At 35.1% G+C, this 18,039-nt stretch overlaps 1 protein-coding gene and 1 long non-coding RNA gene across 2 annotated transcripts; both read left to right on the forward strand.

The window, feature by feature from the left end:
* Positions 1-1,242: 1,242 nt before the first annotated feature.
* Positions 1,243-2,694, forward strand: LOC148931480 (BTB/POZ and MATH domain-containing protein 6-like). Its single transcript, XM_089063641.1, has 3 exons — positions 1,243-1,857; positions 1,937-2,089; positions 2,418-2,694. Exons 1-3 carry the CDS (start codon positions 1,243-1,245, stop codon positions 2,520-2,522), a joined length of 873 nt encoding a protein of 290 aa, XP_088919767.1. The 3' UTR covers positions 2,523-2,694.
* Positions 2,695-6,811: 4,117 nt separating this feature from the next.
* Positions 6,812-8,588, forward strand: LOC125207006 (uncharacterized). Its single transcript, XR_016134967.1, has 3 exons — positions 6,812-7,460; positions 7,539-7,690; positions 8,275-8,588. It is a non-coding gene; the product is annotated as an uncharacterized LOC125207006 (long non-coding RNA).
* Positions 8,589-18,039: the final 9,451 nt, after the last annotated feature.

Genomic DNA, 18,039 nt, shown 5'->3' on the forward strand with positions numbered 1-18,039 from the left:
TGATTATTAATTAATTGGTGAATGTATAATAACGAAAGGTACAAAAGTCACAACAAATTTCATTAAAATGTTAATTGTATGGGACAGTTGAGAAATGTACAAAAATTGTGATTTTAGTAGCAACTTTTATAAGTTTTGGACTTGACCAAAAATATACCCAAAATTGTGATTTAATTTGCAATTTTTCCTTGTATATATATGATTTTTAATAAGTTTTATTGAAGAGTAAATGATGCATTACTCTGTCATAAATATATGTGTGGTTTATGTAATACAGTACAATATATAATCTAATAGCAAAGTGGAAGTATAATGGTCCATACTACTACTGTGAAGACATTTATTTCATGGATTATTTATAAGCATAACTAATTTTGGGCATGGATTATAATTTATAAACGCAAATTGAGATAGTTAAAGAGGTCAAAATCATGAGAGATGCGTACATCTTACAGCACAGTCAAAATATATAAATGGTCGAGTGAACTACAAAAATGGTCTCTGGACTATGGGTTTTAATGTTTTATCTCGTTCATAGACTCTGGATTTTAAAAATATCGCCCAGATATCCCTGGACTAAGGGTTTATCTAAAAAATGGTCCTTTTCCACTGTTTTCGGTCGAACATACCCTTTTGGGGGGTTTTGGAGGATTTTGACAATTTGGTCTGTTTATACTTTTAATATTTTAAATCTAATATTATTTCATTTATGTACTAAATCTGATATTATTTTAAAATTATCATTCTTCTTTCCTTTTGCCATCCTCAAGAGATGGCCCAATTGGAGCTCATCTCAACTGATGAGCCCAGCCGAAGCCCGCTTCGTTTCGTTTTGCTGGTGGGCCGGGCTGGCCCAGCCCAGTTGACAACTCTAAGGTAAGCATTTGATAATATTTGTGTATTTTTAAATTTTTGGAAACCCATTTCACTAACTAACTTGGGTCAGGTTAGTGTTAATTTTCTTAGATGTTTTTTGTCAACACCATTTAGTTACTCCAAAACAGAATACTCCTATATCGTAAGCAAAAAGTAGAAAATTAACAAACAATGAGAAATGTAAAGCCCTAAACTCGGTAACAGAGTTACAATTAGTTGAGGATGCGAAATCTGCTCGTAGGAATCGCTTTAAAAGAGATGATAAGTATCTCTTGTAGTTGGTGAGTTTCCTTAATTTTTTGCATACACATTGCTATATTCTTAATTAGCTTTTTGTGCTTGTCAGATTTTTGATCTACTATATCAATGGCAGAGGAGGTTTATAATGGCAAAATAGTGCAAACGGTAAGTTACGTATGGTCGGTACAAAATTACAAGGAGCAACGGCATGTAGGGTGCGGTGTTGCCCTCGAAAGCCCGGCATTCGAGGGGCCGGATGGTCATTCATTCAAGATCAAATTCTACCCATCTGGAGCTACACAAGAGGACTACATTGACTATTTTGCGGCATTCGCCATTGAATCTACGCAAACAGCAGAGCTCCTTGTCAGTTTCCGGATAGTAAATCCATATCCAATTTCACCCAACGTCAAGACTTCCTCATTTCATAAACGAGGCTTTTATAGGCGTGTACTTACTGTCCAAGCTGGACATACGTCTCCCTGCCTACATGTGTTTACCCCATATCTGAAGGCTTGCATTGGGATGCGATATTCCCTCAAGATTAAGGCAACAATTGGGGTTTTTACCAATACCAACGACCCACTAGTTGACCGTTGCCTGTTTTTTCGACTAGGTTATACGCAATTCTTCGCAGAGCAGTCTATATTACAAAAAAGATGTCCCGCTCTTCTACTAAATGCCGATGCCGATGCCAATGCCGACATTGTTATTTCGGATGTTGAACCAGATTTATTTGACGTATACTCTCTAATCTCGTAATCTCACCTGTATATACTCCTATTAGTTTTGCTATTTACTAAACTTTGTCAATGTTCAGGCTCTGTTGTGGTTTATATATAACAAGAAGGTTCATTCTCGTGACCTAGAAGATATCCAAAAATCCAGCTGGCGTGATCCCAATTCGTTTCGCATGCAGATAAGGACACTATCTATACGCTACCAATTGCCCGGTTTCGCTGACAATGCAGAGGTAATAATGTTATATATAGCTTTTCTACCAAGGGGAAGAAAAGTACTAATTTGCGTATTTCTCGTATCAAAATATATACACTCCAACTTCGGTATATTTATCTAATTTAGGTATGGTATCAATATTAAAAATTCTCTATACTGAATATTTTTTGTAATTATTCATATTGGGTATAGACTATAGTGTACTTTAATAATTTTGTCATGATTTGTCCAAAAGTGCCCGTATATGATAGGAGGGACATTTTCAAATAATAGGATAGTAGAAAAAATCAACAACTTACATTTTAATTTTAGAATGTTGATTATTATAATATTGGCTAATATAGGTGTACTTAGAAGATTTATATCGCCCATTTTTGAAAGCATGGAGCACTGTACGGCGGATTACCAGTAAGATAGCTAAAGTTAAGCCTGATCCAAAAGCTAAGTGATTCACAAATGATGGATTCAAGGAAGATTGGTGTGCCTATTCTTCTCTCATCAGATTTCATTAATAAATTTACATAAATACTTAGTAGAGCTATTTGTTTTTTCTACTTTAAGTCATTAGCAAGTTCTGCTAAGCGTTGATTACTTTCAATCTATTGAGTTTTGGTTTCGTTACACACCGGCGCCGACATATTTAATTTTACTTTATCTTTTAGCAATTAGGTGAAAGTAATTATTAAATTTTCAATTATTATGTTCATAGTATTAATATATACTCCCTTCGTTCCATAGTAATAAAGACATTTCATTTTGCACACTCATTTTGAAAAAATAATTATAAATAGTTAAAATGAGAAAAAGTTAAAGTAAGAAAGAGAATATTGTAGATAAGTCTTTTTTCTACATTATTCTCTCTTACTTTACTATCTCTCCACTTTAACTATTTAATACTCCCTCTGTCCAATTAAAAATGCAACTTTTTCCTTTTTTTTTGTTGTCCCATTAAAAATGAAACGTTTCCTAAATTGGAAATAACTCTATCTCTACTTTTTCATCTCTCTTACTTTACTCTCTCTTCATTAACTCACAAAACAATACTATATAAAATCCCGTGCCGATTTCCAAATGTTGCATTTTAAGTGGGACGGAGGGAGTATCATTTTTTTAAAATGAGTGCAGAAAATGAAATGCCTCTATTACTGTGGAATGGAGGGAGTAGTTGTCAATAACGATAAGAAAAAAGATTGGAAACTGTTGATTTTTGTTCTCTTTAAAAATTTGGAAATGGCTATATATATTTGATAGATTTATTAGCGAGAGCTTCAAATTGTACTCGTTCTTGTCGAATGAAAACATTATTCATAATGATTTTTATCGAAGAAGGATGAAAAAGTTCTCAAGCTTCGGCTAGTTTCCATTTAATTAGATGGTAATTTAATAGAAAAGGATCATGTTTGAACAAATTAACCCTGCAACTACTACTTCTTCCCCTCTCCTTCCTCCGCCACCGTCGCCATCTCCTCCACCGTGCCGTCTCATCCCTCATGCACTGCCACTGCAGCGTCCATTTCACGCTTCTAGTGAGCATGCATTCACATGAGTGTCCCTCTTTATTTATTTATAAAATTAAGAAATCAAATGCAAATTTGCAATGCGATTATCAAGAGTACACCTTTTGTTTCAAATGACCTCAGCGCTCTGCATGTTCTTAAAACCTTGTAAGTGTTAATAATAACAATAATACTCATATTTATTGCTGAAGGGAAAAATGTTACAATGAACTCGTAAGTTCATTCAATAATTTCCACGTTTGACTATTAATTCGTACTATTAAACATTCCATATATAAGGAAAATTGAGCAAAAGAAAATTTAAAATGATGTACTTAGTAGTTAATAAAGATTATCAATAACTAGATTGATAAGCATGTGCAAGTGTGGCGGATGAAAAAAAAAATATTTGTATGGTTCTTTTAGTTAATACTACTTCCCTCCGTCCATGATTTAAAGTTGTACTTTGATTTGGTGAAGGTTTTGATATATTTAAAGGAGAGAGGATGAAAAAAAGTTAGAATGCAGGTTCCACTTTTACATACTTCGTATTTGTTTTATAACATTCATGTGAGTGCAATGAGTCAATAGAAATTGAAGTCTAATTACCAAAAATGAAAAAAACAAATATAGACATTTTGTGGATAGACCCCCTAGACTGAAACAATAACAAACATGGATAATATTTCATCGACAAAATGAGTACACTATATGTGAAAAAATAATATACTCCTTATCACACAAAAAAGTCACAATTACAATGTTAAAATACATAGTTCCTCCTACTTATCCATTTATGATAAAAAAAGTGAAATAAAACTTTCATTTGTGGGACGAACTAAAATGGTAAAATATAACTCTTAGAGCATCCACAATAAGGGACGTACGTCAGCACGGACTAGCCATAGGCTAGCGGGAAGGGAGTGGCGGACGTCCGCTATTGTTAGGTTAACGCAACGGACGTCAGGTAGACGGACGGGCTCTCGTCTGCCGACAATAGGCGTTAGCCGATCGTTGCCGCCTATTGCGCGGCTAGTGATAGACTAACCGATATATTTTTTTAATTTTTTTATTTATACTCTATATTTACAACTCATTGCACTTCATTTTTTTAATATTTGACAAAAACCAACAATTAAAATGAATTAATCGTATTTGTCAATTTATTTGCTAGGCTAGGGTGCTGGCTAGCCTATTGCTAAGTTGTGGGAAATCCTTGATGATATGACAGCATGTGAGAATTACTTGATGGTGTGGCAGAAATGTTTTTGATTAGCCTAGTGCTAGCCTATGATTAGTCCGAATTTATTGTAAATACTTTTATTATGGAATCTTATTATGGGACAAAGTGAGTATTACTAGAACTTTTGAGCGCCTGATCAAAAGAAAAAAACCATTTCATATTATAGGTATGTTTATTTCCATGAAGTGACGACAATAAAATACTATTTGTTCTCGGCTATTAAAAAACTGATGAGTTTGTTTATTATTAATAGTTCGAAAATATCATTGTTAATATTCACAATTAAATTTTCATTATTCACTTAGCTTCCATTTTAATTTTATAAATAAGTCTTAATAGTTGAAAAAAAAATCTCAATAAAATTTGATAGGCTAATAAAAAAAATTAAAAGTTTATTAGTTTTTTTTAACTACTTTTCATATTAATATATGGAGTACTTTCTCAATTGCTAAGAGAAATAAAATATTTAATAAACCGTTATCCACTTATTAAGGAAATAAGGTTTAATTCTATGTAAAATCGTTTCTGACGCTATAACAAAAAAAAATGTGATAGTATCAATTTAAAATTATAGATTTAAAATTATAGAAATATGTTGACCTGACACAGCTAATAAAGTTGTACTGCTACTTTTTACTCCAGCCATGCATGGCTTATTTCTCGGTAGAATTAAATTTCAGCACCTCCGCGTCGTCATTAAATTTTTTACAATTTAGTCTCAACAACGTTAGATTGGCGAGGGCTGAAGGTAGTTTTCCAGAATTTAAAAAAAAATTAGAAGTAGAAAATACAAAAAAAAAAAAAAAAAAAAAAACTTCTTGGGAAGTGCTTAATGGATTACGAGCTACACTTACAAGAAATAAAAAAATTCACGGTTTTTGATTTATTTTAATTTTTTTCTTGTTCATAATTTTTTACAAACATAAATCACAATCACAAAATTTTACATTCCAGAAAATTAACTTGGTGGATGAATACAAAGAGAGTGCATAACGATTTACTCCATAATCCAAGCTAAAAGGATTAGAATTTAGAAAGGTATAGAGGGACACAACGCTTATTGGATTGATTGTCCTCGTTGTTGGATGCAATGCTTTATTTTTTGTATTTTATTCGCCATTGACATTGGTTCTATAAAATAGAAGTTTCTGTTGGTGACCAAAATCGTCGTAATTATATTGTAGAATCGAAAAAACTCATGTAGACATCTTACTCAATTACGAAGAATTGAAAAACAAATATGGACAATATTTTTATTTTAAAAGATGTGACATTTCATCTTATTTCAAATCTACTAGCGTAGTAACGTAGAACAGAACAGAATTATTTTAATTTATATAGCTTCTAATAATTATAGTATAATTGACTCGGTTTTTGGTTGATAATGTGACATATTTGCAATTTTGCATCATGAGAAAGGTGTAAATTGGTTGCTTAACAGTGCTGCGGAAGCATGTGAAGGTCGTATTGTTCACAATTCACAAATACTTATATGAGTAACTAATCAAAAGCTATGCCAACATTTTATCGATTTTTTTGCTATACCATTACGTAACAGCTAGAGTGTATTCGTATGACGTATCTATCTAGTTCTAGTATCTATCAATCAAATCCAGTTTAAAAAATAAATTATTTCCCACATTTTTTCTGAACTAAATCTACCTTCAAAACCGGAATATATTGTAAAAAATAAATAAACAGGAAAACGATCAATCAGTCCGATCCATTTTAAAAACTAAAACTATTTTCCATATTATGATCTAAATCTTCGAAAATAGAATAAATTGTAAAAAAATAATACTCCTAAATAAACTAAAAAACAATATAAATAAAAAAAGAAAGAAGAAATCCAAGGGACAATGTCAATGAGAAATGTAATGCACTAAACTCGGAAACAGAATTCCAATCAGTTGAGGATGCGAAATCGCTTTAAAAAAGAATAAGCTACATTGTGACTGGTGAGTTTCCTTAACCTTTTTGTGCTTCTCAGATTTTGATCTACTGCATCAATGGTAGAGGAGGGAAATAAGGAGGTGTATAATGGAAAAGTACTGGAAAACGTAAGTTACGTATGGACAGTGCAAAACTACAAGGAGCAACGGAATGTTGCGCACGGGGTTGCCCTCGAAAGCCCGACATTCGATGGGCCGAATGGTCATTCATTCAAGATCAAATTCTACCCGAATGGAGCTACACAACATGCCTACATCCACTATTCTTCATCATTTGCCATTGAAACTAAACATACAGCTGAGCTGCTCCTTAGTTTCCACACTATAAATCCATATCCATTTCTATTTTTATCACCCGCAGCCAAGACTTCCTCATTTCAAAAAAGAGGCCTATACAGGCGTGTGTTTACCGTCGAAGGTGGACATACATCTCCCGGTATTAATTGGCTTAGCCGCAAAATGGAATCTCACACTGGAATAGGATATTCCCTAACGATTAAGGCAACAATTGGGGTTTTTATCAACGCCAACCACTCGCCAATTGATCGTTTCCTGTTTTTTCAAGTAGGGGATAAACGATTCTTCGCAGAGCGGTCTATAGTAGAGAAACGATGCCCCCTTCTGTTACCAAAACCTTCCTCATCCAACCCTGACGCGGACATTGTTATTTCGGATGTTGAACCAGATTTGTTTGACGTATACTTTCTGACTTTCTAATCTCTGTTGTATTATTTTTATTATTCACTAACAAAGCTAAACTCTGTTATTGTGCAGGCTCTGTTATGGTTTATATATAACAAGAAGCTTCATTCTCGTGAGCATGAACGTATCACGAAAACCAAATGGCGTGATCCCAATTCATATGGTATGAGGATCAGAAGAGTAGCTATACGTTAGAATTGATGGGTTTCACTGGCGATTCAGGGGTAATAATTTCATGTATATATAGCTTATTCTTAGTGGGAAAAATACTGAATTGTGGATTTCCTGCATAAAAAAAAATACTCCAACTTCGGTGTATGATACACCCCCCGTCCCAAAGAAAATAGACTAGTTTTATCATTTAGGGCCGTCCCTAATATTAGACTAAGTTTAAATATAGAAAGTTTACAACAAATAATAATCCTACACATCATATGTAATAGTATGAACTTCACAATCCACTAACACTCATTCCACTACTTTTTCTCTCTCTCTTATTTTTTTTCATCTCTCTTACTTTACCAATTATACATTAAAATACGAGCTATTTATAAGTTTATCTATTTTTTGGTGACGGAGGGAGTAAGACATAATGAAATATGGTATAGTGTTTATCGAATTTCGGTATGATATCAATATTGAAAATTCTAATTTCATAAAAATTTCGTATTTATTCATATTGGCATTTCCGGCATGGTACAATGTTTCTTAATTTAGTCATTTCAAATAATATGATAGGAAAAATATTGATAATATACACTTTAATTTTAACAGCATTACGTTGATTATTGTGCATTGGCTAATGTAGGTGGACATGGAAGATTTATGTCGCCCATTTTTGAAAGCATGGAACATTGTACAACGAATTACCAAAGTTAAGAGCAAGGTAGCTAAAGTTATGCCTAATCCATAAGCTAAGTGATTCACAAATGATGGATCAAGGAAGACTGGTGTGCCTATTCTTCTCTCATCAGATTTCATTAGCAAGTTCTGTTATTTTTTTTGTTCGTCGATTATTTTCATTCTACTTAGTATTGGTTTCGATTCATTCCGCCGCCGACATATTTTACTTTTACTTAATTTACAATTATTATCTTTCATATTCTGAATAAATATAAAATTGTCAATAAGAACATTTTTTGGAAACTAGTACTCTCTCTCTGTCTCTACAAATTTGACACTTATTTATATTTTTGTCATTCCCTAAAAAATTTTCATCTTTCATTTTTACCATTTTTGGTAGTAGACCTCGCATTCTATCAACTCATTATCACTTACATTATATAAAACTATATAAAAGTATGACCTACATTCGACTAACATTTGCAATCTACTTTCTATTACATTTATTAAGATTCATGGCTAGTCAAATGGTGATAAATTATAAGGGACAGATGAAGTATTTATTTTTATTCTCTTCAAAAACTTGGAAATCGCTATATATGATAGATTTATTAGCGAGAGCGTCAAATTGTACTCATTCTTGTCTAATGAAAACATTATTCATAATATTTTTTTCGAGGAAGAATGAAAAAAGCATCAAGCTCCTGCTAGTTTCCAATTAGATGCTACTCCCTCTGTCCGTAAATAGGTGTCTCGTTTTTTATTTTAGTCTGTTCGCGAACAGGAGTTCTGGTTCATTAAGACTATAAATGGTAATAGAATCTCACATTCTACTAACTCATTCCACTCTCATTTAATTTAAAATTAATATATTTAAGTGAGACTCATACTTTTCTTAACATCTCGCATTTGCACAATTAACCCTGCAACTACTACTTCTCCCCCTCTTCTTCCCCCACCGCGGTCCCCTAACCTTCCTCTGCCGCCGTAGTCTCCTCCAACCCTCCTCGACCGGCGCCATCTCACCCCTCAGCACCGCCAGTGCCGCGTCCATTTACGCTTCTCGTGAGCACACGTTCGCGTGAGTTTTTACTCCCTTAGTCCACAAAATGCGTGTTCATATTTAGGGGACGGAGGGAGTATAAAACACCAACTATTTTAAATTAATTATTCAGAAAATGTAGAACACATAATTTGATAATGCTTGGTCCAGCATTAATTCAGGAATTAATTACTTCTTCCATCCATTACATATTTAATAAATCAGCCCCCAACATTAAACTACTCCAGAAATCACTAATAAACTGGCCCAAGAGTTAATAAATAATAATTCCCCAGCCCACTTCTTACATCCCCAGCCGACCCAAGAAGTAAAAATTATTGCAGTCCAACATGGAGAGAGATCGGTCCTTCTTCCCTTACTCCCTCCGCCTCCGACCGCCCCGTCGTTGTTCGTGATAGTTGATATCCCGGTGTACATCTCCGCTCACCCTCAATCCTCTCTTTGTCTCTCTCTTCAAGAAGTCAATACACATTATTAATGTGAGCCAACTATTAGCTATGATACCATCAAATGCTCCTATAACGATTAAAATAAACTACTTCATCCATCTAAGATGGTGACAATTCTTTTGGGTACGACCAAGAATTAAGAAATTGATGCGTTAAAGTTTAAAATAGAAAGAGTAAAGTAATAGAAGAAATAAAGTAAGAAAAAAGAAAATAGAGTAGAGTACGAAGATAAAGTTTTTACTAAAAAATAAAATATCTTAACTACCTTGGGACAATCTAAAAAGAAATACTAAGACTCAATTGACTTGGGATGAAGAAAGTGCTTAGAGTTTGCTTACTTTACTTGTGATGTTGCTTACTTTACTTGTAGTGTTATAATGGTGTTATTCAAATTACTAAATTTGTTACTCCCTCGGTTTCGCCATAGTTGAGGCGAAACTTTTCGACACAGAGTTTTAGAAAGAAATATTGGATGTGTTGAATAAATACATAAAAAAGTAAAAGAGAGAAAAAAGTAGAGAGAAAAAAATATAAAGTGAATAAAGTAGAGAGAATAAAGTAAGAGAGAGTAAAGTAAGAAAGAGAAAAAAAGTTACCATATATAGAAATGACTCAACTATGAAAAAACTTTCCGAAATAAGAAAATGACTCAACTATAAAGAAACGGAGGGAGTATTTCTTTTTCATCACCACTAAAAAATATATACCATTCCTTCATTAATTATCTTATGAAACATGATTTATATCACATGTCCTCCTTAAGATTATTCACTTATTCATAATTAACATTTACATTCGAATCAGTAAAACATAAAAAGAAAAACATGGTTCAGTGGATAATACACTATTCTTAATTGTCAAAGAATAATAATGACGTCATATGACTAAACGTTCGACGTTCACTCCCAGAAAACTTAAAATAACAGCGTAGGAGAAACTTGGCAACATTGGCAACATAGAATATGATTATTACTATCATTTTAGTTATATTTCATTTTTACATATGAAATTTTTAAATTTTTTTGTGATGTGTCAAGATGTAGAATACATGAGGGAATCAACTTAATGATCATCAATTAATTAATTGATTAATAGTAGTACTAAAAAGTTATGCATATAGTCATTTTCATTTTTTTACAATTTTAAAAATTATCTTATAGTAATTAAAATAAATGAATGTGGATGACTCTAATGATTTTAATTTTTTACGATATCGAACTAAATTTCATTTCATGATATTTTTAAATCAAGATGTAGAGTACATCAAAAAATTGACTTAATGAGCATCAATTAGTTAGGTGACAGTATTAAGTAAATAAGTACTGCGTCTAGTCATTTTTATAATTTACAATTTTAACAATTATCTAATAATACAATAATTGAATGTGAATGATTATTATAATTTGAATTTCTTTACTATTACATATAAAATTATAATTTTATTTCATGATTTTTTAATCAAGATGTAGAATACACAAGGATATCGATCATCAATTAATTGGTAGCACTAAAAAATTAAGTACCCCTATACGTATAATTGTTTTTGTAATTAATAATTTTGGATGGTTGTTCCATGAGCCTTGAGGTCCCAATTTCAAACCTCCAATGCATCACCTCATGTTGTTGTTTTCCATTTTACTTCAATATTCTTCAATTCTTGATGTTTAACTTTTGGATCAAATTTGTGCTTCATCTTGGTTCACTAATAGAGCTGCCTTTTTCATAGTATTAGTAAATTCTGAACTTGAAATTTGCTTTAAGTACTCGGAGGTAATGATCTATAACAAACAGCTGCTTGTCTTACATTTTCTTTTAATGTTTATTATTATATAAAATGACTTTGTTACAGATATGATTACTTATATTTGTTTCAATTAAGCAAATCTGATTAGTTTTGAATACTTGTAACCTTAATCTCGCTTGTGCACCTGAGTGACGGGTGGTTGGTGATGATTTATAGATGAATCTGACTCCAGTTGAAACACAACATATATTTTTAATAAGGGAAATTGACGTTTTACGTTTTTTCCATTACACAATGAGAGAGTATTGATGGATCAGTTGCATGCATGAAGAAGAGGAACAACGAAGGATCATTTCATAAGATGAGCTTCAGGGACCGTCGGATCAATCTCTGATCCAAGAGATGTTTTAATCTCAGCCGTTGATTGCACATGAGTTATGACCGTTGGGATTGAATTTGTATAAATAGTTTGTTAAAACTTTCAGTTGAAACAGTTAGATAGATTGTTGTAGCTCGATTCTCTCTCGATGATTGAATAAGAATTTCTCTTCAATTCCCAATATCTCATCTCCTCCGATACACACACACACACACACTCGATCTCCATTTGTAACAATTGGTGTCGTCCGGTGGGAATATCAATTTGGGGATAAATCTTTTCTGGAGGATCTGCGACAGCGATGGCATCAAGATTTGAAGCGGAGAAATTTACAGGCAAGAATGATTTCGCGCTATGGAAGATGAAGATCCGTGCGATGCTTACTCAACAAGGTCTAGCTTCCGCTTTGTCGACTAAGGGGAAGGAAACTGAGACTATGGATCTTTGTGAGAAGAGTGCTCAACAATGTGCAAATAATGAGGCAAATGCATTTAGCACGATCGTTCTCAACCTTGGTGATAAAGTCCTGCGGGAAGTAGCGAAAGAAACGACCGCTGCAGGTATAATGGCTAAACTGGAAGATATCTACCTTACTAAATCACTTGCGAATAAGTTGATTATGAAGCAACGATTGTATTCCTATAAGTTTTTGGAAGGAAAGGGGGTACTAGAACAGTTAGAGGATTTTAATAAGACCGTCGATGATCTGGAGAATATTGATGTATCGATTGGTGATGAGGATAAGACAATTCTGTTATTGAATGCCTTCCCATCAAATTATGATCAACTTCGCGATGCGATCTTGTATGGTCGAGAGAAGACCGTGACAATCCTTGAGGTGCAGTCTGCCTTGAGATCAAAGGAGCTGCAGAATATGGAGGTGAAGTGAGGTAGCTCAATGTCTGAGAGCTTGAATGTGAAGAAATTCAAGGGGAAGAAGCCATACAAGAAGTGCAATGAGCCTTCCAAGAATGTTCCCAATGATCAAAAAGAGACCCGCTCTTTCCATTGGTGCAAGAAGCCAGGTCATTTAAAGAAAGATTGTTATGTCTGGAAGAGAAAACATCAACAAAATGGTGGTAAGGTGGTGAATTCAGCCAAGGAGGTTGAAAAGGATGGAGTTCCAGTAGCCTTGAATGTAATGTATAAGAAGGAAAATGGGTCTTGGATTATGGACTGGCTATAAAGTTTCCATATGAGCTACAATATATGTTCAGTAAAAGGTGTTGGCTCTATCAAACTGAAAGTTGAGAATGGATGTATCATCTTGCTCAATTCTGTCAGTACACCCCATAAATTAAAAGAAATTTGATCTCATTAGGCTCACTTCAAAGAAAGGGATGTAAGTTTGTGTCTGAAGCTGGGGTGATGACTGTCAGCAAATGAGGGAAATTATTGATGAAGGCAGAAAGAAATGGTAGTTTGTACTACATGACAACCATTGTGTTAAAGGCAGATTCAGAGGTGGCTTGTGCTCTTGTTACAGAAAGTTTGAAAGTGTGGATCTAGGCCTCGTCATCCAGCCATTGGAACTGTGAAGGAGCTGATTAAAAGAGGGCTTGTGTACTGTGATGATGCGGATAGTGATTCAGTGAAGTGTGAGGAATGTGTATTGGGGAAGGCAAAGAAGCTGAGTTACCCGAAGGCCATGCACACATTAACAAAGCCACTTGACTATGTACATAGTGACTTATGGGGCCTGCTCAAGTGAAGTCAATTGGAGGTGGATGATACTACATGAGCATTATTGATGATTTCTCCAGAAAAATGTAGATTTACATATTAAAGGAGAAGTCAGAGGCTTTTAAGAAATTCAAGGAATGGTACATTGAAGTGGAGGCAGAAAAAGGCACAAGTCTGGGATGCTTGAGAACAATGGTTTGGAGTATTTGTAGTATTTGTCAAGAGAATTTGATGAGTTTTGCAAGTCTAGAGGCATCAAGGGACATCGAACTGTTCCCATGAATCCACAACAAAATGGTGTGGCAGAGAGGGCAAACCGCACTATCTTGGAAATGACCAGTTGTATGCTGCTGGCTGAAGGTTTGGAGAAGAGGTTGTGGGCAGAAGCAGCATCCACTGCTGTGAAATTGATGAACAAATGCCCCTATCTAGTTTGAAAGGGGACATACCAGACAATAAATGGTTTGGTAAGAACAACAGCTATGAAAATTTGAGGACTTTTGGCTGCAAGGCTTTTGCACACATCAAACAAGGGAAGCAGGAAGCAAGAACAAGAGCAGTTAAAGGCATCATGATAGGGTATCATCCAGGAGTAAAGGGGTACACACTCTAGTGCATTGAATCTGGAAATGGTAAGGTTATTATCAGCAGAGATGTTATCTTCTGGCAGCATGAGCTGCCTTTCAAGAAGAAGGCAAATATGGAAACAAATAAATAAACTAAAAAGGTGGACATTTCTGAAATTGAGGTGGAGCATGAAGAGACTCAGCAGAATCAAGAATCTAGTGTCTCTGATGTCCAACAGTCACACAACAACCACAACAACCAAGCCCAGCCGCTCAAGATAGTTGGAAATTAGCCAGAGACAGAGCTAGGAGAAATATAAAACCTTCTTCTAGATATTCTGATGCCGAGTACTTGTTTTTCTGCCTGATTGTGGCAGAGGCTCGTTTCATGCATGTGTTTTATCGTAAAACTATATTTAAATCAGTGAACTAACGATCCTTTTTGAGCCAGGTGTGTGTAGATTTTGCCATAAACCGAAGGTCGCACCATTCAAGAAGGCGGAAGCAAAAGTCGAGGAAAGGAGGAGGAAAAGGGCGGTATTGAGCTGATCAAGTCGAATATCAACCGGAGCCAGCCAGACTCTGCGCTGAAGAGAAGATTACGAAACTCCACTCTAGAGTGTGAAGGGCAGAGACATCATTTCGGGGAGGTGGTACCCTAGGGATCAGAGCGCTACGCTTCCCTATATAAAGGAGCCTTACACACCAAGAGAAGGAAGTTCCTCCATTTTTATTTTATGCACTTTAGTTTAGAGGGGGTTCTCACCCGTCTTCTTAGAGTAGGTTGTATTTTAGTCCTCTTCTAGGGCTGAAATCAGAGTCTTCCTTTCATTTCCTCGCCTTTAGTTTGCTGCACACACTTGGTTCCGTTTAGATAGCTGGTAGTTTGCTGCTTTAGTGTTTGTTTTCTCGTGCAAATTTCATTTTCGTTTGTAATTCCACTTCGAAAAGGGGCAATGATTCAATTTACCGCTTTCTTTGCTGAGATTCTGTTTCCTTTTGATGTATAGACTCTTTTCTGTTTTCTACTTGTTTAATCTAAGTTTCCGTTTTCGCTTCTTAGTTTTGTGCTTTGTTTTCTGTTTTAATGTTTAGATCTGTTTTTGCTTTCGTGTTTTATGTTGAGTCTTAGCTTAGATTTGATGTTTTTTATTGAGTCGTCATTTTCTGTTTAGATCTAGGTGTTTATTTTCTATTCTGCATGAAAGTGTCATAGGTCGTGTTTTTACGTTGTCGTAGCTTAGATCGTAGAAGTAATTTTAAGTTTTATTTGCTTTCTTTTGTTTCGTCTTCTCTAGCTTTTCAGATCTGTTTATGCTCTGTTTCTCTATGCTGATTTGTTGAAGAAGATGATTCTGTTAAAGTTGTTTTGCTTTTTCGTACTTTTTTGTAGGGGACTGACAATCCCGTTTATTATGTTTGTCTTTTTATAGTAATGTTTGGCGAGTTGATCAGTTAGGTTAGTTTAGTTGTTCAGTTTAGCTTTTCTTTCCAACCCAGTAGATAACTTAGCCCACCCCCAAAGTAAACCCTAAAGCGTGGCAGCAGCCAAGCCCCAAGCCGTGTCACACAAACAATGTCCAATGCCTCATCTCTGTGGGATCGAACCTTACTTCCCTATACTAGTTAGTTAGTTAGTATTAGTGGGTTAAGGTTTTTGTTCGATTGTCCTTCCTGTCAGCTCTTCCCTTCTTCTCACTCGAGTCGGAGCCACTCAGCTTGATCAGCCTGAGCTTTTACCGGACCCACTAACCCGCATTTCGCAGGTAAACAGGAAGAAATAGGCTGGCCTGATCAGGTCGATTGCCCAACTTGAGTAGTTCACGACGACGCACAACAACTTTAAAGAGAAAGAAGAGAGCGTACGAAAAGGGCGGTGAACAAATGTGTTTACATAAAGAGTGTCGGTGGAGCTGTTGTAGCTTATCTACTTCTATATGTAGATGCTATGCTATTGGCAGGGGCTAATTTGAAGGAAGTTCAAAAAGTAAATGGAGACCTCAGAGCTGCTTTTGAGATGAAAGATTTGGGGTCAACTAGAAGAATTCTTGACATGTCCATAGTAAGAAAGATAGAGAAGAGATAGATATGGCTGACACAAGCTGATTATGTAGCTAGATTGCTAAAGAAATTCCAGATGGAGAATGTGAAAGAGGTTTATGTTCCCATGGGCCAGATCAAAAGCCAAAGAATGAAGTTGAGGAAAGGGAAATGCAGAACATACCATATGCAAACATTATTGGTAGCATAATGCAAGCTATGATCAGCACACGACCAGATATTACACAGGCTATATAAGTAACTAGCAGGTACATGACTAGTTATGGAAAGGAACATTGGTATGCATTGAAGTGGCTTGTGAGGTATTTGCGGGGAGCCACAAATGTTGGTATTTTCGTTTGATAGAAATGGTGAACATGAGGGTAATGCACTGAAGGGATGGAGTGATTCTGACTTTGCTGGGAATCTAGATACCAGAAGGTCACAATCAGGCTACTTATTCACAATCTATGGCTCAGTGATAAGTTGGAAGAGTACTCTTCAAGGGGTAGTTGCTTTATCTACCACTGAGGCTGAGTTCATGTCACTAACATCAGCAGTGAAGGAGAGTTCTTGGCTCAAGGGGATATTGAAAGATTTTGGAGTAATTCAAGATTCTGTGAGCATTGGCTGTGACAATAATAATGCTTTATGTCTGGCCAAGCATCAGGTATACAATGAGCAAAGTAAGCACATAGATGTGCGCTTGCACTTCATCCGAGAGAAGATTGAAGAATGGGAGATAAAGATCTTCAAAGTTGATACTGCTGATAATCCAACAGATATGCTAACAAAGCCTATACCGAAGACAAAACTTGAGTTGTGTATGAGGTTAGTGAAACTTCATAGAGTTGAGTTGCTTGGCAGTTGAACCATCCAGGTAAAGTTTGTTAGAGTGTTGATGGATCAGCTGCATACATGAAGAAGAGGAACATTGAAGGATCATTTCATATGATGAGCTTCAGGGATCGTCGGATCCATCTCTGATCAAAAAATGTTTTAATCTCAGCCGTTGATTGCACATGACCGTTGCGATTGAATTTGTATAAATAGTTTGTTAAAGCTTTCAGTTGAAATAATTAGATAGATTGTTGTAGCTCGATTCTCTCTCGATTGATTGAATAAGAATTTCTCTTCAATTCTCAATCTCTCATTTCCTCTGATACACACACACACACTCGATCTCCATTTGTAACACACAATGTGGATATGAAACAAGACATGAAAAATGAGTGAAACACAATCTGGAAATAGTCATTTCACTTCGTCATCCCTAAACTATATTTTCTTCGTCACTTGATGCTTCACTCCCCAAGTAGTCATCATTGAATTGGCGCACAAAGAAATATTGAAAATACAGAGCCATCACCGGTAAAATACCACATAGCACATGCCTATAGCTAAATTGCCATCTGCAATGAAATAATGCCATTAATAGTGGTATGGAAACAAACAGGTGCATTAGACCGTAGTCCGTCACTGGCTGAACAATCATGGTCAATGACCAAACTCCAGTGCCAATTAAGAAAAAGGCTCTGAAGTTTTGCTCATACAATTCCATTAGGAATTCGACTATGATGATTAATAAAACAGATAAGCCTACCCAAATTAATTCAATCGGGTGCTCCGGTCTCACTCTGAGAAACTCCTCTTTCCTTTTCTAGTAGCCAACACAACCAAGAATAGTAAATATGACAACACCAACGATACTAATCCTATAACAATAAAATAAAGTAAATATAATCAGGCAATTCAAACGATCAGACACACAAACTTCACCAAATAATGACTAAAACGATAATCTCA

This window comes from Salvia hispanica, chromosome 2, assembly GCF_029641045.1.
Source record: "Salvia hispanica isolate PSC_SH4W2 chromosome 2, Shi_PSC_v1, whole genome shotgun sequence".
Taxonomy (NCBI): Eukaryota; Viridiplantae; Streptophyta; class Magnoliopsida; order Lamiales; family Lamiaceae; genus Salvia; species Salvia hispanica.